Source organism: Fundulus heteroclitus, chromosome 12, assembly GCF_011125445.2.
Source record: "Fundulus heteroclitus isolate FHET01 chromosome 12, MU-UCD_Fhet_4.1, whole genome shotgun sequence".
Taxonomy (NCBI): domain Eukaryota; kingdom Metazoa; phylum Chordata; class Actinopteri; order Cyprinodontiformes; family Fundulidae; genus Fundulus; species Fundulus heteroclitus.
Genome location: NC_046372.1, coordinates 30846182 through 30868999, shown reverse-complemented (window position 1 = coordinate 30868999; position 22818 = coordinate 30846182). Strand labels below are relative to the sequence as shown.

The window sequence follows — 22818 nt, the reverse complement described above, 5'->3', positions numbered from 1 at the left end:
ATCTCCCGTTCCACCACATCCCAAAAATGCTCTATTGGATTGAGATCTGGTGACTGTGGAGGCCATTTGAGAAACCAGTCTGAGATGATTCCAGCTTTATGACATGGCGCATTATCCTGCTGAAAGTAGCCATCATGGGTTGGGTACATTGTGGTCATAAAGGGATGGACATGGTCAGCAACAATACTCAGGTAGGCTGTGGCGTTGCAACGATGCTCAATTGGTACCAAGGGGCCCAAAGAGTGCCAAGAAAATATTCCCCACACCATGACACCACCACCACCAGCCTGAACCGTTGATACAAGGCAGGATGGATCCATGCTTTCACGTTGTAGACGCCAAATTCTGACCCTACCATCCGACTGTCGCAGCAGAAATCGAGACTCATCAGACCAGGCAACGTTTTTCCACTCTTCTATTGTCCAATTTCGATGAGTTTGTGCAAATTGTAGCCTCAGTTTCCTGTTCTTAGCTGAAAGGAGTGGCACCCGATGTGGTCTTCTGCTGCTGTAGCCCATCTGCCTCAAAGTTCGACGTACTGTGCGTTCAGAGATGCTCTTCTGCCCACCTTGGTTGTAACGGGTGGTTATTTGAGTCACTGTTGCCCTTCTATCAGCTTGAACCAGTCTGGCCATTCTCCTCTGACCTCTGGCATCAACAAGGCATTTCCGCCCACAGAACTGCCGCTCACTGGATGTTTTTTCTTTTTCGGACCATTCTCTGTAAACCCTAGAGATGGTTGTGCGTGAAAATCCCAGTAGATTAGCAGTTTCTGAAATACTCAGACCAGCCCTTCTGGCACCAACAATCATGCCACGTTCAAAGTCACTCAAATCACCTTTCTTTCCCATACTGATGCTCGGTTTGAACTGCAGGAGATTCTCTTGACCATGTCTACATGCCTAAATGCACTGAGTTGCCGCCATGTGATTGGCTGCTTAGAAATTAAGTGTTAACGAGCAGTTGGACAGGTGTACCTAATAAAGTGGCCGGTGAGTGTATATTAACATTAGTGATTGCCATTCTAAAATCTTAGGTGGCTTATACAGTGTCTTCAGATGTCAATATATCACCCAACCCCGGTCCATGCTTTACTTCACCACAGCAATTTGACTGTCAAACATTATGCAACTTAAACTCAGTCAGCAGAATTCACACTACATGACATTTGAACCTAAAATGTTGCTTCAAGCTAAAGTTAACGATGTGGTGGTTGGCAAATCAAAGTCAATCTGTTGTTCATTTAGCTCAGAAACTGAGGATAGATGAATCACTGCTGTAGCAAATTATTGGGGGTGGACCCCCACAAAATATATTTTAGACAGTGGCTCTTGAATTAATTAGTAGTCATCTGATAATAATAACCACAACAACAACAATATTAATACATATATACAATAATAATACATATTATATACAATATTGAATATTATTTACAATAATACATATGATTTACAATTGTTGTGTGTACAATTCACTCACCATGTGACATTGAACCCTTGGGCAAGGAACTTAACTTCAAGTTGTCTACTGTGCTGTGTATCAGTCTTTCAACGTGTCCAGGATATGAGACTCCTTTTGTGTAAAACCTTTTTCATTGTTCAGCATGACTAGAAAAGTACTGCAAAAGTTCTTTCAGTTTACCTGGAAAACTTTTGCTCACAAACAGCTCCCAGCATCGTCTTAATTATCTGATGGCTGACTCTGCCAAAGTTAGCTTAGCTTGGCCATTAGTTGTGGCATGTCCTCATCCTTCTGCCTTTGTTTTGTTTCTTACCTTGAAGGAAAGCCTCCAGTTGTTAGATAATTATGGGACAACCCTCTTCACTTTTCACAAATTTCACCCAGTTTTCCTGTGTTGCAGAATCTTTGGGAGAAGTAAAAATGCTCATTCTATCCTTCATCATAGGCTCGTCTGCTCAACCCATTAGAAAGTTCTTTAGTAATTACCAACATAACCTTCTTTTTCTGTACAGAACAATGGGCAGTCATGTTTTGCTGTACCACTAGACATGTTATGATTCCATCTGCACATGGCAATGCCTTTTTGTTTTAGAGTGATAGATGAAATGGCTCATTTGTGCCAGAAACGAGTGTTTTAAATGAATTACACTACAAGTTAAAAGTTTGGACTTCTCATCCAATGGTTTGTCTTTATTTTATTACTACCTCTGAGAACCCCTTCAACACAGTTGGAAAACCTTTTCAGGTGACTAACCTCATGAAGCTCATTGAGAGACAGCCAAGAGTGACCAAAGCAAAGAGGGATATTTAGAAAAAGCTAAAATATACAAGACGTTTGAGTTATTTCACTATTTTGTATTTGATACATAATTCTATGTACTTTTGAGTCATTGTTTTGATGTCTTGACTATGTATCTGCAGTGCAGAAAGTCATATAAATAAGTGAAAGTCATTGAATGACAAAGTGAGTCCATACGTTTGACTGGTAGTGTACACACTTAATTTTTTTTTAAAAGATAAAAAAATAAAACAAATGTAAGGCATATTATGGCTTATTTACTTCTCCTACTTTAAATTGCTCAATCAATTAGTCTATTACTTATTTAATCATGCTAGTTTGCTGTGACTTTAACATTTTCTAACATTGAGCCCAGTGTTGACTTGGCTTCCTTTAAGTTCCACTTCTCTGACTCGGAATAATTCATTCATGTTCATTCGTAAGTTTATGTCTCTCTAACCAGCCAAGTCAGATTGATAATGTGTAGCGCTCTACGTTGTGCACATTATGAATATGGGACTGCTGCCATCAAATCCGTTTGGGGAAAGGAGGGACATTCAGTAGAGCTGATTGGTAGAAGCAACGCCTAGTCACCCGCCTAACAAAGATTAGTTTTAGCCAATCATGGCATCAAATGAAAATGTTGTAATTAGCAGGTGCAATAAGAAACCACAAGGTAAATTAGTCAAAGGCACTTTTTGCGGTTCTTCTTTCAAAGAAGAAATTGTGGATTCTGACAAAACAGCAGCTGCTGATAGCAGCGGCTTCTCAGGCGTCCTGCAACGTGATTGGCTCAAACTGTTTTGGTTCGGTCCCAAACAGGTGAGGTGGGAGTGGGACAAGATGGATTCTTGTGTGTTAGCGATTGCACAAATGCTGAGAGAATTCAGCTTGCAGGCAAGCTTGATCTTCCTCTACTGTGGCATTAGTAGTCAGGTCAGGGCAGAACTCTACCCAGGGGATTGGACAGACAGAGACAGATTCGCTGTCCTGACTGGGTCCCAGAGGAAAGCCCAAACAAAATGACTGATTCAAGAATCAGAATCTGCCAGTGCAGATTTCAAGATATTCTATAATCTTTAAAAGCTTATTGTTCTTTACCAGAGTTCTACATTTAAGTTTTAGTAGGATGTTAGTCTGTTTAAGCTTTTTGCTTGTTTTATCTAATCCTGCACCTGTTTTTTGCTCAAACAAGCTTGGTGTAAGCAAATCAATTTCAAATCTTGCCCACATGTTGTGTTTGTGCACTGTTTACAAAAAATTCTTCATGTAAATTATCAGACTACTATTAATACTTTTGGAGTTTGATATAACGTTTTAAAGCTGTCTTGTTCAACAGTTCTCATTTTGTCACTGTTTAGCCAGCAGTTGTTGGTTACATTTAAAGTCTGATGGGGTTAGATGATGCAAGAATCTTTCAATAGAACTGCATTTTCTGGTTACGCACACACTAAACCAGGAAGCCAAAGGTCAGGAACTTACTTGCACTGTCAAACCCAAGTTTATCCCACACAGTCACACAGCTGTTGCTTCTGTGTGTCCTTTAATGTTCACCCTGTTGACTGAGCTGGTACACTTTCCATAGAAAGGCCTCTCACTCTCCTCTTCAGATATACATAGATTTTTTTTTTTTTTTTTGGTGAACAAGAAGTGTTATTGCAAATAAAGTTTTTTATGTTTTAGTGTGTAATAGGAATGTGTGGGGAGAATACACAAATAATAGTTTGTGATTTATCAGTCAGTTGACAAATGATTGAAATTGATATATAAATCTGTTGTGTCATATAAAAATACATTTTTATATGACATACTATAATAAAAAAGCGGCAGATTGATCTAAGTCTGATTATAAGGTACCAATAACATTCCTGACCAGAATTAAAAAGACCATTTTTTAAATAGACAATTTTTACAAATAGAACAAAACAATAGAACTGTTTTGTTCTATTTGTACCTTTTTGCACAAAAAATACAAATATTAACAGACGCATTTGGCGTCTGTTAATATCATTAACAGCTGCTTATATGTGAATATCTATCCATCCATCCACTTTCTAACACACTTATCCCTATTGGGGTTGCGAGGGGTGCTGCTGCCTCTCTCCAGCTGTCAACAGGCGAGAGGCGGGGTACACCAGTCGCCAGTCCATCGCGTGGCAACACAGAGACAAACAGGACGAACAACCATTCTCGCACACACTCGCAAACTAAGGAGAATTTAGAGAGGCCATTAACAGTCATGTTTTTTGGACTGTGGGAGGAAGCCGGAGTACCCGGAGAGAACCCATGCATGCAAAGGGAGAACATGCAAACTCCATGCAGAAAGACCCAGGGCAAGGGTAGGACTTGAAACCAGGACCTTCTTGCTGCATGGCAACAGTGTTACTCACTGCACCACTCTGCAGGCCTATATGTGAATATTCTTGCTAAAACAAATTTCATTTTCAAAAAAATGAAAGTCAAAAATAATCGAGTTACCATATACGAAGATAGATTCATTAGCAATCATAGACTGATGCACTTAATTCATTTTTTAATTCTCACTTTTTAAACCGAACAAGAAAATCGTTGCTTTGCAGGATACATATACATCTAATTTTACACAGCATTGCATTTTTTTTTGTTTTTATCATCTTTTAAAAAATGGATGTTCATATTAAGTTGATATTAATTTAAACTTATGGATCTTTATGCATGAAAATAATAGTCTACCCAAAGTTGTTTAATGTAGCTATAAGTAAAATATTTACCGTAAAATCAACCTAAATCATTCTCATTTGTCACCCAGGATGGAAGTAATATTCCCTATAAACAATCGGTCCTCCCATCAACAATGTCTTTGTCACGTTTTTCTCCTTTCAAACCTAGAGAAACGGTCCGGAACTACTTCGCTTCAGACTGCAGCCCGTGTTTACTTCCTGGTTCCTGAGTCAGTCCTATGAGAGTTCCCAGGGTTCCCAAAACAGAGCGCATTATTTGGTATGTTATCTTGGCAAAAGAGCTGCAGCCTGCAAACATGGAAGCCAGTAAGAGAAGCAAACCAGAAATTGAACGGAATACAACATCATATGCCTGTCCTGTGGAAGTTAAAATGCAATGGAGTTTCACAGCGGCATGATCGTTTTTTTACATAGCAGGTCTCTGTGAAGCGCATTGTATATGTGTTGTTCTGCTTTTAACCACTAGGGGCCATTGCTATTTGTTGTTCCTTTAACTCTGTCATTATCACAGGGACATTTATTATTAGATATACAGTTAGGACATCTTTGGAAAATGACAACTTTGAAGCAAAACAATTCATTTTGATTCATGTTTTGATAGCATCCTCAATGTCTTATTATTTTTTTCATCATTGGTTTCCTAACTGTGTCTCTCTGTATCTTCTACTTACATGAAAACTTATTTTGCAGTTTCTTTGTTTATCCCCTACCAAGCTTTTTAAATTGTTTTGTAGTTATTATTAGCCTCAGCTGTGACCACCACAGCTTGTGAAATATGACACCAGTGCTCACCAAAGGGCTACCTGATGAGGAACAAAGAGGCAAAAAAGGGGGTAAAATCAAATTTGCAAAGACTTTAATAAGGACATATGATGTAGTGGATCCCAGAGAGTAGCTCAGTTCCGGTTGTGGCTTGCAAATAAGCCATTGGGGGGGTTCATTATCAAAATGTAGCACTGACCTCAGGCCCTCAGCATGATAAGCAAAAAGAGATAGCACTATTCAAGAGTCCCAGGTGGCTAGCTTTCCACAAGAGCTTAGATTCCCTCAGCTGCTCAATAGAAGTATATCTGGCAGCTCATAATAAAGACTTCGCAAACATAAATTTTTCAATGCATGGAGTGGCTTTGCACTTATCAGAGTGCAGAGCTATCATGGAAAATATTTTATTTAACACTTGAACACAGGCAGAATGTCAAATAAGCAACTCCTTGAATAATGCTTGAGCAAATTACCTAAATTGACATTTCATGTTATTTTGGGACCATTCTTTTATTTATTTATTATTCGTCTTCACAGAACTGATTGGGTATTTACAGTTTTGAAAGGATTATGTGTCAGGATATATGTGAACATTTGAATTACTAAAAAAAGTGCCTTCACTCTAAAAACTTTTAAAAACAGTTGAAAACAACCCAATAATCTTTTTATGTATGCAAATGTACAAATATGGACCGATCCAGGTGTGGGTGGATTTAATTCAAAATGGTTAGGTTTTTTCTGAGATTGGCTGGGTTTCAACGCAAAAATTGGAGTAAACTGGAAGCTGTATAATATTGACGTTACCCGTGAATTAGTTGAAAATGAGAATTCATGAAGTGGACTACTGAAGAAGCAATACTCGGGTAAAAAGAGTGATTTGTATTTTTATTTAATTTCTGCTATAAGAAAAATCACCAAATTAGAAAAAGACAAGGAGATCAAAATGTATATGACTTTTACTAACAGATAGATCTGGATAGCAAAATTCATATTATCATCTTTGTTCTCCTCAGTGCATCTCTGATCAAAACTGAAATTATATAATGCATTTTAAAACAGTTGAAAAATAAAATACTGAAATACAATTTTTAGGAAAACATAAAACTAAAAATAAATGTTGTCTCCTTGCCTGACTATACTATGTTACTAATACTTTGTGTGTGTTGCATAGCTATCTCTAGACGGTGCCATTTACTTATCAGGTAAATAAGGTAATCCTAAATGACCGAACAATTTTTACACAATATTTGGTTAAAAAACAACAAAACTTCTGTCGTAACAACATGAACCCAGTAGTAGGTCATAAAAAATAACCATGGAGTCAGTTGTACCTTATTGTTGGTGAAAGCTCAAATATTATGTTTGTGTGCTAACCCATATGTTTTGTATGTCTTTCAAATTATTTGTGAAATTTATATTTTGGAAAAGACTATAGTATTTCAATAACTTGGACTTCTTATGTTCACAGGGCATCAACATAGTTGGGCCCAGTAATGCAGAGTCTCAGCTACAGCTGCCCTGTCCAGCCATGTACCAATTGGATATTGTCTTGAAGAAAGGGAAAAACCTCGCCATTCGTGACCGAACAGGTAGGACATCTGTTTGGTTCTGTGATTTATTATGTGATTTGGGGTTAATGTGGAGAGACATTGAAAAGACCTTCATCAAGCCTTCTTATCTGGCCCAAGGACAGCAACGTCCCCTTTTTATTTTTTTTTCGATTTCTAAGTGGGAAACCTACTGTATGGTAATATTCTTACAAAATAAATAAACTAAAATCTATCGTCTGTTGTCAAACAAATCTAATCAATAGAAGCCAAAAAAAGGGAATATGCTAACAACATTTGCTTTGCCTTTTTTCTCTACATGTCTCTCATTCCTCTGAGCTTTTCCCATGTGAAAATAAGTCTTTCACAGCTTATTGATCAGGTTTGGTCTCCAGACATTGTTAAGCTGTCAGATTTTTTTTACTGTAAACAAAAGCCTATTTACTGTCCTGAGCCTTATAATAGTGACTTCCCAGAGATTGTGAAAACAATTGATTCATCTGTAAAGCTTCTTCTCAATGGATAAGTTTGTCCCTATGCAATATGACCAGAAATTAGGTAAAATAACTTATTGATGGGGCTTTTTTGCTGAGTGGTTCAACAGCACAGTAGAAAGCTATCAGACTTCAGACTTTTACTCTTGCCTTTTGGTTTTGTCATTACATTTGTTACTAAGAGTTGGTTTTAAGAGCTCAAAAATGTTGATAAGTCTGAAAAATAACTACAGTGTTTGCATTGTTGTGTTCCACTATTTTTGCAGGTTCATTACTAGAGTGAAACATTTTGTGTATCCTTCCACATGCGTCGTCTGCAAATAGTTTTCCATATTTCAGGCTCATTCCTCTAGACAGAGCTGGTGTAACTGACTCTGGTCTGTAGGCTTCCTTCTATGCACACATCTTTTTGTCTTTACGCACCAGCTGTCCATGAAACACAATGTTCTTTTCTCATGATCCCATCTATATTGTAAAGTGAACCAGTCTCTCCTTCAGCAAAACGCTAACACAACATGATACTGCCACCTCCGTACCTTACAGTTAGGATGGTGTTCTGAGGCTTGAAAGCTTCTTGCTTTGGCCTCCAAATGTAACAGCGATCATTATGGCCCAATACTTTTGTAAAAAAAAACTTTTTACGTGGCATTTTCCACCTCTACAGTTGTAAGCTGACCTCAGCCTCCAAGCCTTATTCAAATGAATGGCAGCTGGCATAGCAGTCGCTTGAAACTAAAACGGGACTGACAACTTGACCTATTTTAGCTTCATACGGCAATTGGAGGAACTCTTGGTGGCACTCATACAGCGTTTAATTTTTTGTTTCAATTGATGCTTAAATATAAATAAAAGAGAAATGAGGCAAAGACATAATGACAAAATTCATTCAAGCAAAACACTGAAAATGTCAGACCCGTTATCCCAATATACATGCTTTATTCAGAACTGGAGCACAAAGCGACATGCTTATAAAGAGTGAGAGGAATTGATGTTCTGTAAAATCTCCATCTTCTCTGGTTTAGATCCAAATAACCTGCGTTTTTCCAATATGCCATCATATAGAGCAAGACAGTAAGCCAATTGACAGCAGCTTAATTGTTTAAAAGTCTGGCATGAGAAAAGGCCAAAGGCGTCTTTTTCTTCTTTTTAAAATCTACACCTAAATCTCGTAGAACTGGCTTGAGAGCTCGCAAAAAAGTGTCATAAAAAGGAGTAGATAAAATGTGGCAGGTGGGGCAATATAGCCACGACCAGTTATCTGGAGAATGAACATAAACAGAGAGTGAGTGACTCATAGTCGTGTTTGTTGCTAGAGGTAATACTGGCTGACAAGCACCTTTTTTGAAATCTACCTTACCCCTTATCAGCAATATCCTGATGTTTCCCAAGAGCCCCAACCCTGTCTGAGCTGTCATATCTTGGATGAAAACACATTAACCTCTGTGTGGCCCCATGTTTGCAGTAAACCATCACAAGATGAAACTTGTCACTAGTTCTTCAGTCTTGCTGTTCATTTGTGTATATGTGTGGGTGGCTGAGAATGTAAAGCTGTGGTGTCTAACCGTTTTTTTTATTGGAGGACCTCCTGCTTGCATCTGTAAAAAAAAGCTGACCACCCAAAACAAAAGTTGCAAACGTTTCCTTTTTATAAATGTAGCTTCCTCAGTTTTTGACAATCAATCTTTTGGAAAGAAAGTTTCATCACCAAATTTTCCATTCTCTTATGGATTAGAAATGTAGAAGTCCATTAGTCAAGGATTCCTTTTAAGGAGAAATCAAGAGTGACAAAGTGTGTGCGAAGGGGCATATTGTATGAAGCCAAGTGTCGGGTTACTATTCATAAATTCAGCAGATTGAAGGGTCTGGTTTTGTCAATCACTGCATCACTGCATCGTTGCTCTTTTGTGTTAATTATCTGTATCTTGGAGACTATACCAGTGAGAAATATATGATAAAATTCACAAAATGGGTTTGTAGAGTCCATTTTCCAGCTTTAATGTATTTCATCTGGATTTTATGAACAAGACAAAAAAATAGCACATTATCAGAATCAGAATTAGCACTAATAAGGAATATAACTCAGAGCCAAAAAGTGGAAATATGTAAACTTTAGAGGAACAAAAATAAATGATAAAAGGAACGGTACGCAGATGTATGTATATATAATTTTTAAAGATGGAAAACATAATTAATGTACACTATATTCCGGAAAGTATTCGCTAACCCATCCACATAATGGAAATCAGTTGTTCGAATCCTTTTCAGGCATGCAGATAGTGTCTCCAAACATCTGATAGAGAATGGGTCATTCAGTGAATTCCAGCGTGGTTCTGTGATAGGACACCACCTGTGTAGAGAATCCAGTCGTGAAATTTCCTCAATCCAACAGTTCCAGAGTCAACCGTCAGTAGTTTTATAACAAAGTAGAAGTAATTGGGAACAACAGCAACTCAGCTACTAAGTGGTAAGCCACATCAACTAAAGGAGCGGGAGCAGCGAACGCTAAGGCATGAAGCGTAAAGAGCTTCATGGACTGGGTTTCCATGACCGAGCAGCTGCAGCCAACCCGTTCATCACCCAGTGCAATGCAAAGCTTTGGATGCAGCGGTGTAAGGTGCATCGCCCCTGGGCTGTAGAGCAGTGGAGGCACATTCTCTGGAGTGACGTATCATGCTTCGCCATCTGGCAATCTGATGGACGACTTTCGGCTACCAGGAGAATGGTATTTGTCTGACTGCATTGTGCCACATGTGAGGTTTATTGGAGGGGGAATTCTGCTGTGGGCTTGTTTTTCAGGAGCTGGGCTTGGCACCTTAGTTCAAGTGAAAGGAACTCAGAATTGGGAGTGTTAGTGCTAATGGTCCTTATGCAGGAGAAGATGCACCCCAGTCGAATTTATTTTACACATCAAAAAAGTGTGGTGTGCATATGTGTTATGCTCTGTTTAGTCTGATGCTTCTAAATAAAAGTAAAAATTACTTGATTAGTAAATAGGACCTATCCGTTTTTACTTTACTATCAGAAAAGACAAAGCGTTTTTTTAAAGGCCAGAGCCCGTATTCACAGAAAATGTCAGAGTCCTCTCAGGCCTTGTACACATGTAGCAGGGCATATTTGTTTTTATAAAAACCAATATCTCCCCCACATTGTTTTTAAAAATAAGATCGCATGCACAGGATCGTTTTTGGAATAGTTTTCATCCACACAGTCCTGTATAAATTCACCACTGATCATTGTTTCAAACATGCCAGACACATAGGGGACAGTGTACCGCAAAGCTAAACCATTGTCAGCCCGTCAGAATCCTTCAGTATAAAGGCGATGTTAAACAGCTACAATGAACAAATAACACCGAAACAAAGAACATAAACTCATAATCTCATGTGGGACAACCAATAGACATAATAATCCCCCTGAACTTGAAGCTGAAAAACATCAACCTACCCTGTTGCTGTAGTGGCTCATTGAAGAAGACATAGTGCATAATCACCAAAAAGGCAGATATTGTACAGGGCTGCTGCTGAATATATTTGCATGGACCAAATCCTTGTTTACACTGTAAATAAAGTTTTGCATGTGCCAAAACCATGTTTTTTTTAAACATGATCTAATGTAGTATGGAGTGATTCTTTATTTGTCCAACAGTAATAAAATTATATTGTATGATTAGAAAATTTGACTGGCAAAGGGAGGCACACAGTTGCACAGTAAAGATAAGCATTTATAGTAAAAAGTGCATGACTAAATCAAAAGTACACACTTATATAAAGGTTATTAATATGTGTTTTGGCAAACAAACAAGGGGCAGCCTAAATTTTATAGATTTTTTAAGTATGAGCATAATTGTCCGCTATTTTTTGGTTTTGCCCTACTAAAGGAAATGAAGGTTAAGTGTGTCATATTGTAATTAATCATGTTTTTTCTCTTAATCAAAAATAATCCTTTGCCTTCAAAAATGTTTGAAACAGTATAAAAAATAATATTATCGAGTATGAAGTATTTTTCTAAGTATCGATATCGGTGATAACTGTACTTAACACAGTTTAAAGAAGCAATAAGCAATATTTCATTATTTTAAATAGAAAGAGCAAAAAATTGTTTTATGATAAGTTAAAGATATCTTTTTAGATGCACTGTGGCATGACGTCACACACCATTTCTCTGTGTTGTTCTCCAGTCTCGTGTTTACAAAGCCAGGCCGCGTGTGCATGTACGGCCATGTGATCAGCTGCCATTAAGGGCTTAGCCCCTCCCCTTAAAATGCTACTGCCACGTCCACCCACAGACGATCAGGACCCATTATCACCACACACACAAAATTAACATTGGCTTCGTGTTTCCAAGGTGTAGAGCATATGGAGAGCAGAAGCAGCTCCCGTTTGATCCAGAGCTAGCTTTTCTCTTCCAGACTGGTGAGTAACTACGGAGCCCCTCTGGTGACATGGACAGAATTATTTTATTTCAAGATGTTAAGTCGTGGCCACGATTTACTAATGCGTGGCCACAACTTAACATCTTAAAAAAAAAAATATTCTGTCCATGTCACCAGAGGGGCTCCGTAAGTAACAGCGTTACGTAAAATGCTTTTTTAAGTTTGATCCTTACTGCCCACCGTGATCCTCGTGTACATTCTGGACATTATCTTTTTGACAAAAAATAAAAAATTTGAAGCACATGGAGGTAGAGAGAGGCGTGGCTTGCCACATATCTTGTTATAATCTACAGACACTGCTCAACAGCGCACTTAGTGGTGAAATATAACTTATTGCTCCTTCAAGTCCAATTAAAGATAATACCTGAAAGGGCTTGCGGCTATAGTTGCAGCGAAAGGTATTGCTAGAATGAATACTACGTATGTATGGCACACTTTTAAGATTTTTGTAAAAAACATTCTTCGCAATTATGCGATTGTTTGTGTTGGTATATCGCATAAAATCCCATCAGAATACATTGAAGTCTGTTGTTGTGATGTGGAGCACGGAAAGGTTAAAAGACAAAGGGTTAAGGATACTTTTAAAATGCCTTTAAAATCCAAAACATTTTAAGCTATACAAGCTTTGTTGCATTCTTAATAGTATGAACTTGCTTCAAATATTTGGGTTATGCAATCATTCTTGGGGATTTATTTTGGCACTGCATATACATTAAAACAAATAGCTGGTTAATTTCTGTACTTTATGTTGAGCACACAAAGCATTGTTGTAGTTTGTCATATTTTTCTTAAGGAGTTTTTATTCCCCCCCGTAATTTTGATAAATTGAAGCACTTATTGATTTAAACGTGGTGGTGGCTAGTGATAAAAATCTGCACATGCACAAGAGGCTGGAGATTATCACAGAACAATAACTCTACTTGAACATAAACCCTTCTATGGTCTGTTGCCTGCTGCCCGATCTCTAGGTCCGGTCAGTTCAGTCCAAGTTCCTTTGTTTGCTTTTTATTCCAGCAAAATCCTCGTGAAATTATTATTTTGTAACTAAATGACCAAATTTACTTTCACCGTGCCATTGTCTTGTCTTTTTGTTGTTGCCTCCATTTGCATTCCTATGTTTGAGTGGCATTAGCGCTCGTAGACTAGTTGCCAGGAGTATGACTATGATTGACAGGTATGATAAACTAATCTGATTGGATGAAGAATGACACAAAAAGCACCTATTGGCCACAGGCTCAGAAAGATAGGCCCCAAAGAGAATCTTTAAGGAACCGGCATTGAGTCACATTTAACCCAAAAACATACAAAGACTCATGCACACTCAGTTGTCTGGGCCCCCTTGGCTTTGAAACATTAAAATTAGGAGGCCTACACAAGGAACTAACCCTAAACAAACCTAAGATGGAATGGGAATGTTGAAAATCAAAAGTCAGACACATTTTATGTGAGAACAGATGTGATAATTACTTCTTATTTTACAATTTATGTTTACTGTGTCCATACTTTTTTGCTGCAATTTTGATGGAGGCAGCACTCTAGTGCTCCCCGTTGACAAGCCGCCACTGCTCTAATGCGTATTTCCTCTCAGTCCAGGCTTTTTAAAATTGTGTTATGATTTTGTCAATGAGCAAATCTAAATTTCTGATTTGTGCCAAAAAAAATCCCATGCACAACGTATTAGGTGCTGATTGTTGAAGGGGTGCATATTGGATGTTCAAACATAGTGTATTTGCCTATGATTAAAGGAAGATCAGAGAGCTGGCACCCCTTACATTTTGTTTTATTCTTAGTCAACTTTATAGCCATCCAGATGGAAGATGCTGAAACTCACAGAGTCAAGGAGGAGAGTCGTTATTTAAAATAGAAGAAATTATCCGATGTACCTGCCTGGTGTACAGAGATAGAAGAGACTGTTGTGGCTCACCAATCAGTCTAGAGGACTATTTAACTATTTGATTTAAGGTATGTCTTTCATTTAAAGATGAGAACCATGAGACCAATGATGAATATAAAACAGGTTCAATAAAACATGGTCACAATGGTGTTCATACAGAGAAGAAGCACACTGTGAGTTCTTTCGTTCTCTCTCTGTCTCTGAAGTAGGTAAAATGCCAGCATCTGACGATGGAGTGCCTTGATCATCAATGCCTCACCTAAAACATTCTTTCTAGAAGACTGCATTCGGGGTAATGGGAAACTCTAGAGCTGCGACCATTAATCAGTCCTGACACTACATGATGCACGCACACACACACACTCACACGCACACACACACACCTTTGTTTTAAATACAAAGTTAGGACAGCGCCTTGACTTCCATTCATTTTCAGGCTTTTCTATGGCCTTACCCTAACCCTAACCTTTACCAGTATGTACCAAAACCTAGCCCTAACCTAATCCTAATTTACACCTTAGTCCTAAACCTAACCCCTAGCCCAGAAAAAAAAGTGAGGACCGAAGAAAGGTCCTCACTTTACATCAAAGTCCTAACTTTACTAGTAAAATTAGCAAAAAATGTTCTCGCTCCGCTACAAGTACAAGAACACACACACGCCGAGTTTGTATTTGCCGTGGCACACAGCTTAAAGTGTATGTGTGGATCTGTTCCTGGTTTGCTCGAGCATGACTGAAGGTGTTATGGGGGTCTTTGCTGCTTTTTCTGATCTCCTGTACTCCGAGTCCTGACAAGCATAAGGGAATGTAGACTATGGTATGGTTCTTAATAAGATATTTAGACAGGTAATGTGTTGGTGTAGGTTCTCCCACAGTTTTTTATTCAACCACCATCCAGCCATCCATCCATTATCTATACTCACTCATAGGGTTGTGGGGCTGGTGCCTATCTCCAGCAGTCATTGGCCAAAAGGTGGTGCACTATGGAGGACTGACTGACATATTCAAAAATAAATATGTATTTAAATAAGTATTTATTTCTGTATTTATTTCTAGATTTATTGTAGAATATGTCAGTCAGTCCACCATAGTGCACAACCCGAACAGTCAAGGTTCACTTAAGGTCAGAGGTGATATGGACATTTTTTATAAATTATAGTCACTGACAGCCCTCTCTTTTAGTAACAGGTTTTCAGTTAATGGATGAGATAAAATCTAGAATTTGTTAAATATTAATGTTATTAATTTTATTTAAGCAGCACACAAAGACATGGCTTTGATTCCAACTCATGGCAGTCATCGTAAGCTGTGTTTTTTTTCTCTCACTCGGGCTTAGAGGTGGAAGCAGCGCCTACCAAAAAAAGCATTACACCTATCTCAAATGTTTTTCAGTTGGGTCATTGTTACTAAGTGATTGAAGTTTAGTTTTCAAAGTAGAACACAATCTTGGGGTTTTCTTTAGCTGTGACAACATCCTGGGGGGCAGATTGCTTGTGCAACTGCACTGACCGGCCTGCTATTAGCATCTATTTACCCTCTCGGACACGTCTGCTCTGCTATCCACCCCACATACAGTTGTGCGAATTACACCACTTCCATCAGGGAGACGATTCAAGATCATTAAATCAAAAACTAACAGACTTAAAAACAGCTTCTCTCCCAATCGCCAGCACTGTTCAGACTGTTACATGTTACAAACACATTACTGGTTACAAGGCTGCTGATCCCGATGAGAATCATTTCTTGAACTGTCTTGCTTGAAATTGTGTCTCAGCGTGGTTGTGCGGTACGGGAGCTGCACGATGCAGAAGAGGAAGGATTCAGCGTGGGTGATGAGGACAGCACAGGGGACCGTGGCATGCCGTCAACTGGATCTAAAGCCTACACTTCACAAATCCAAAAAAAGGCCTGACATATTGTCACCGATCCCACCCTCCCCGCCAATGCACTGTTTGTCCCACTTCCATCAGAGAAACAATTCAGGAACATTAAATCAAAAACTAACTGAAAAACAGCTTTTTCCCCCCAAAGCTATGTAACGGCTAGCGCCCCCTGCTGAAAATAAACCACCAGCCCAGTTCACACACTTATGTGCTACAGACACACTACTGGTTACAAGGTTCCTCATCTGTCTCTCGCTTGAACAAGTGTATTCGCGCACCTCAATCTCTCAGGGACTGCCTGGTTAGATATCCATGCAAATTGTACAATTGTGCAGCTAAATTTCTTGCAGTAGTCCGTGAGGCACACACCCTGAGTACTTTTAAGACTACACTGAATAATCATACATGATAGGAGAATAAACATCAAAAGAGAAACAGAAGCTGGCAGCTATACAGCTTTAATGTGGGATATCAATGGAAAGTTAAGTGGAAGGAAAATCACTCAGCCTATAGAGTATATGCCCCCCTGGTAAGGAGAAACTGTGGTAAGGAATATGCCTTTAGGGGCCTGAGTGCTTCTGCAAGTAAGCTGTAATCCGACTCTGAAATGGTGGGTCATGTGACCTGGCATGCTGGTAGGGGTGTAGCTCAGGGTATAAGGGCCCTGAGCTTGGAACGCGATGATAACTGCTTGCAGTTCTAGTTTTATTTAAGATTCTTATATAGATATTGGAAGTAATTTTGCATTTACATATTCATTGAATAAATGCTTCATCTTGTTGTTTCTTCATATTTGAATTTAAACAACCAGGGTATTTTTAAAACGTTTTGTTTTTCAACCGTATTACATCCAAATTACAGTTATCCGCTTTCATATCATTAGGAAGTAAATTCTGATGAAGTTGAAGTTCTGGATGTAAATATCATGGAAGGCTGCCCCTGATCAAAGACGTTCATTTGGGGTTGAAAAAAAAATAAGAGTGCAAATAAGGGTGGGCCAAAATTCCTCCAAGGAAAAATTAATTCTCCATTTGATTATCTTTGTAAATACAATTTATTTGATGATCTGAACAATGTAAGGGTGGAAAAAGAAAACATGTAACAAGGCAAATACTATTTTATGGCACTGTGCATAATGTTTACTCACTTATTTACTTGTTTAAATCATATTTATTGTCAGATTTTTTTTAACATACATATTGACATATGAAAATACAGTAAGAGAATAGCTTTGTCATCCAAAGGTATTTTTAGAAGATCATGTCACAATTTCCTCTGAAATGTAATTACCTGCTAATAAATTATTAATAAATGATTTAGACATAGTTTGTCTTGCCTGCCCTGACAAAGAACTATTGCTCATGAATGGAGAATGAGTGGTGCAGATTGATGATGACAGTAGGGAAGTTAAATATTTAGCAGTTCGACTCATTAATTAGAAAAAGGAACAGTGGCATATGGGATCATGTTTCACCCTGTAGTCATGAATGAGCATAATATTTAACTCTGTTAGCAGAAGCTTTAACCAAGAGTGTTTTTTTTAAATGGACAGATTTACATAATATGAGCATTTGTGTTTCACAGCTTTACCTGCAGCAGGGGAGGCCTCTTCTCAACAAATATGTTATCAAAATGTTGGGGTCTTGATTTAAAGCATTTAGGAGTTTTGTATTTTGGTTTTGCTTTTAGTTGTTTCAAGTTTCATGCTGAACAATTTTTTGTCTTATATCAAAATGTGTTTGATGATCTGAAACGTCTAGGTGTGATAAATAGAGGCAAATGCTTTTTCACAGCTCTGTCCTTACACTAAAACAGACCACCTAACTGATCGTAATGAGATGCTCTGATTCTGTGTGAAACAGCTGCATCTCCACATTACATTCAGTAATAAAACGTCCAAAACGATGTAAATACATCAAGCAGTCACTGCAGTAGATTTCAAATTATGCTTATATTCAATCCACCTTTACATTTAAATGCCACTCATTTTGCCAGTTTCATTATGACCTCCAAACCTGCCTGTCCTGACATTTTTAGCTCTTATGCAACAATACTCATTTTTGTACAGATCTGGACAGGATTTTGTTTTTTTCTCCTTTTCAGCACTCACATTTGAATATTATATAAACTCAACACAATAACCACAGCATTTTTTATTTTTTTTGCTATGCCAACTTAGAGAACATTACCTTTACAAGTTTTCAAATTAGATTTTTCTGAAAAGTCGTTTTCTTTACTCTGTTAAAAAACAACAGCTTTCAACACTGACATGGCAAAACGCATCTCACATCATCTACATTCACATTCTAATCTAGCAGCTTTCCTACTCTTGCAACCTGGTTCTGCATGTCATTGCTCACATGTTTTACACACATACTTTTAATTGGAGAAAATCACCTCATAATATGAAAGGTTATTTTTGGGTTTTGGGTTCCAGTTGTATTTTAAGCCATGACTGCTTATTTTTTCACTAAACATTGTAAGTTTTTTCGACCCTATTTAGGCCTCTCCTCAAATATAATTAAGGTTTAAAGCCTGGCAGAACTTTAATGAGACACATTTTGACCATTTATGAATTGTAAAAAAGCTAAATACAGCTAAAAGTATTCAGTAGAATCAGAAAACTTAATCAAAATTCATTATAGACGTGAGCTAAAACCTAAACATCTAATGCATTCATTTAAATGCTGTGCTCCAGGTTAATATATGCAAGAACACGTAACACTTCAGGTAAAGCGAGCAATAACAAAGATTTTGTCTGTTCTCACACATATTTCTGAAGGGAGATGACGAGCCAGTTGAGTTGTCTCACAGACCAAAAGCACTGAGAGAAGAAGAGGAACATTTCAGCCACTGAAGGTTTTTTGCAGGAGCTGATTTCACAGCTAAATACCTAGAAAGCACTAGCACTAGCAGCACTTGTTTTAACTAAATCTAACAATAGATGTAAAGTAATTGAATTTGAAATTGGTAATTTTAAGGTGAAGGTTAAACAGATTGCTGTTTACCCATTAGCAATACAGTTATACCAAATAATTTATAGCAATAAAAAAGTAGGGTAGGGTTAGCCATACTTTTAGGTTCACCTTGCCAGTACAGGGTTGGACCCCAGCTGCCATAATTCTTTGTTGCACTGATTCAACATAGTGACAGAAATATTCACACCATATCCATTGTGTGAATCTCCTGATCTGTTGGAAATGTTTTTTCCTATTCAAATCATTGACTTGCAGCATTCACTTCTCCTGGATGATAATGTAGTGAATTCCTGATACAGCACAAGCACGTAGCAACAGTGGAGATGAAAACTCCCGTTTAACAGGAAGGAACCTCCAGCAGAACCAGGCTCAGTGTGAATGGCCATCTGCCACAACTGACTGGGGGTTTGAGAAGGCAGACCACAACCCCCCCCCCCCCCCCCCCCCCCCCCCCCCCCCAAAAAAAAAAAAACAGTATGGAGGCACTGAGCTAGGAGCACTTTATATGTTAAAGAATGGAAAACGGTAATGGCAATATTTATGTCTTTAGTGGCTTCATATAGGAGAGAAACACAGTCAAACAGATATCCTCTAAGACAGTTTTTAAGTGTGGCATGAAAAAGAGCACATACAGTTAAGTCACGGTTAAGGCAAGCCGATAGCTACCTCTAGGAGAGAGACAATGTTAACTACTAATAGAAAGGGCCAAGTGTCTCTAGAAGTTGAACATGAAGTTTATGGCAGTAGCAGCTCAGCTTCTCATGTGTAGGGCTGACACAATTCATCAAATTGTTCGAGGATCTCGATTCATAAAATTCATCGAGGTTTATTTATTCGGCACACTATGTTCCGGCCAGGTTGGGGACAACAAGGCGGAGCTCCTTCACTGCAGAATGACAATAACTTTAAGAGAAGGTTTCACTATAAACCTGCAGAGACGTATCAAAGCTGTTAATTTAGAGGACAGTTTCGTTCTACTTCTGTTATGTGGATGTCTTTGCCATAGTTATTAATTTGTGTAACAAAAAAATGTTTCACTAAAAATATTACATCATTCTGTAAATCAACTGCTGTTTTTTCTTCAATTTTTAACTTGAACACTTAATCTTTACCTGAATATGCCTTATCTATTAATAATTGCACATTATATTTCTTTCTTTTCTGCTGTACAGCTTAACTTTAAATTTAGCTTTTTTCATATTAATTTATCTTGTGTGCAAGTCTAGTATCCAATTGTTTTTGCCACTGTCACACCTTACTTACTTACTTACACCCAAATATCCCTATTATGGGACAGTAAAGGTATTTTCATTCCATTAAACACATCTAAGAATGTTTTTTTTTTTTTTTAAGAAGGCAGTATTTATCATGTCTGAATTTAAATGAGGTGTTTATCTTTTTGATGAAACTTAGCTTGGAAGTACACTATAAGGATTATTTTTTATATGAATAGAATTATGCTTTTTAATCTAAAAAAAAACTAGAATGTAATATGCAAGTTCCTGGAACTTTTTAGCTAAAGATGTATCCTTCTTATTAAAAAAGAATTTAATTATTTGCTCATTTGTATATTTTTTTATTTATTTCTATTACTCATAAAATATATTAAGTGAAAATTCTGCAGAATGTATGCATTATTTATCCAATTACTCGATTAATTGTCAGAATAATCGATAGTATAATCGATTGGAGATTGGTCAGGATAACGTAAGGCACTCTAACTATAAGCTTTGTCAGAAAGGACATTTTAAATTCTAGTCCCAAAAGTAGACAGGGTATCTGCCTCATGGACCAAAACTGGGAGTTGGTTCCACAGGAGAGGAGCCTGATAGCTAAAGGATCTGCCTCCCATTCTACTTTTAGAGACTCTAGGAACCACCAGCAGACCTGCAGTCTGAGAGCGAAGTGCTCTGTTAGGAACATACGGGGTAATCAGAGCTCTGATATATGATGGAGCTTGATTATTAAGGGCTTTATACATTAGAAGAAGAATTTTAAATTCCATTCTGGCTGTAATAGGGATCCAATGAAGGGAAGCGAAAATACAAGAAATTTGATCTATCTTGTTAATTTTTATCAAAACACTTGTTGCAGTCTTTTGGGTCAGCCAAAGGCTTTCATCTGTGTTTTATGGACTACCTGGTCGTAAAGAATTACAGTAGTCCAGCCTTGAAGTAACAAATGCTTGAACTAGTTTTTCAGCATCACCCCTGGGCAGAATATTTTTGATTTTGGCGATATTCTGGAGGTGAAAGATGAAAATCCTGGAAATAAAATAGGATTTAAATGATATGTACTTGTCAAAGAAAACGGCAAGATTCTTTACCTTATCATTGGAAGCAAAATTACATTTTCTAAATACCTGACAAGAGTCTGAGGGAAAGTTTGGAAGAATTCAAGCTCCAACAGAGGGGTCCCACGAAGGTAGGGTGGGTAGGTCAGATGCCAGAAAACAGCCTGGATAGATAGCAGCTCCAGGCAGATCAGAAACTGTTTACTTTTTGTACCAGCTTGGGTTTTTGCTTCAGCTTCTCTCTCGCTTCCAGAAATTGGATTGTCAGCCAGTTGCTATCTGCCTAGGTGAGTAACTGTGAAGCTGTTGAATGTTTGGCTATTCATCTTAACAGAATGCAGCACTGAACTGCCAGCAATCCCCCCCAAAAAAAACAAGGATCTATATAGAAAACATATTAGAATGTTCCAGTGAATAGACAATGTGATATAATCTTTTTCAGTTTGTTGACTTAATTGAGCACAGCCTTTTGTTTCTGCGTGCTGCCGGTCATTCAGTCATGGTCCATCCGTCTTCTTCATCTCTCCATTCTCTCCTTTAAAAACTGCTGACTCAGCTCTCACCTGCGCACAGAAGTCAACCTTTTTTTCTATGTCTACATACAGTAGATAACTGTTACGAAAAAAAATAAAATAAAGTCCACAATTGTTTTTAAATCATTTGCTTACTTTTCAGAGAGGACAAAGCTCCTTAACGTACGATAAGAACTAGCTGGAAGCAAACATGACAAAGACTGCATGTATATGTTGTTAGGATAGGAAAAATACAATGTGGAAGTATGCCATGTTTTGAACATAGCAGCAAAATATCATGCATATTTAAGTTTGACAAAATCATATAAACATTTTATCAATACAAAAAATATATTTTTTGTCAATTCCAAGAGCAGAGTCTCTGGAAATTAAAAACTTAGTTTGTTCAATTTAATTTAACCCGAAGGCATTTTTGAACTGTCTTTGTCAAAATTGTAAATTTCTTTTTGAATTGTGTATGCACACATGGGCTCACGGTCAGTTTTGGTGCATTTCTTAGTGCTACAGTGCATTACCACAGATTTATTACATGAGGTCATACATGAATACACTCTTGTACGGGTAGAATTACCCACTATTTCACCTATTCCTTGGGAGAATTTTTTTGTATAAAATGTCTAAATAATTCGAAGACATCTGGGAAATATTTTGAAGGTATTTGATAGAAAAAAAAGTTTTTTGATGTCTAGTACATTTATCAGATGTCTAAATGTGGACCTGACCTGACAGCTGAGATAGTGAGAAATAAAGGAGTCACAGCAGTCAGGCTCGGAACCCTTAATTACTACTCAATTACTATAATATTGTCACCTTCCTCAAATAATGGCCTAAGTAATTTTTTCCAAGCTTTTCAGATGATACACAAAATAACACAGCAATAAGTTATGAGGTTGATTTAGGGGGAAAACAAATCAACTTAGGCTATTCTTTTTGGAAGGTGATGATATGTAGCTCAGTTTTACTTGGTCTGAAGCTAGCCATAATGCATTGGTCTAAATCAAGTACATGTATGGTTTCAATGTTAAAATTTCAAGTCTGGTG

General features: G+C 37.8%; 1 protein-coding gene across 7 annotated transcripts in view; it reads left to right on the top strand.

The window, feature by feature from the left end:
• Nucleotides 1-22818, top strand: part of mctp1a (multiple C2 domains, transmembrane 1a) — a 179922-nt gene that overhangs the window by 52465 nt on the left and 104639 nt on the right. For all 7 annotated transcript variants that reach the window (XM_036144424.1, XM_036144423.1, XM_036144425.1 and 4 more), the window contains exon 2: nucleotides 7193-7313. In XM_036144424.1, coding sequence (XP_036000317.1) covers nucleotides 7193-7313 — 121 coding nt within the window. The remainder of the gene's footprint in view (nucleotides 1-7192; nucleotides 7314-22818) is intronic.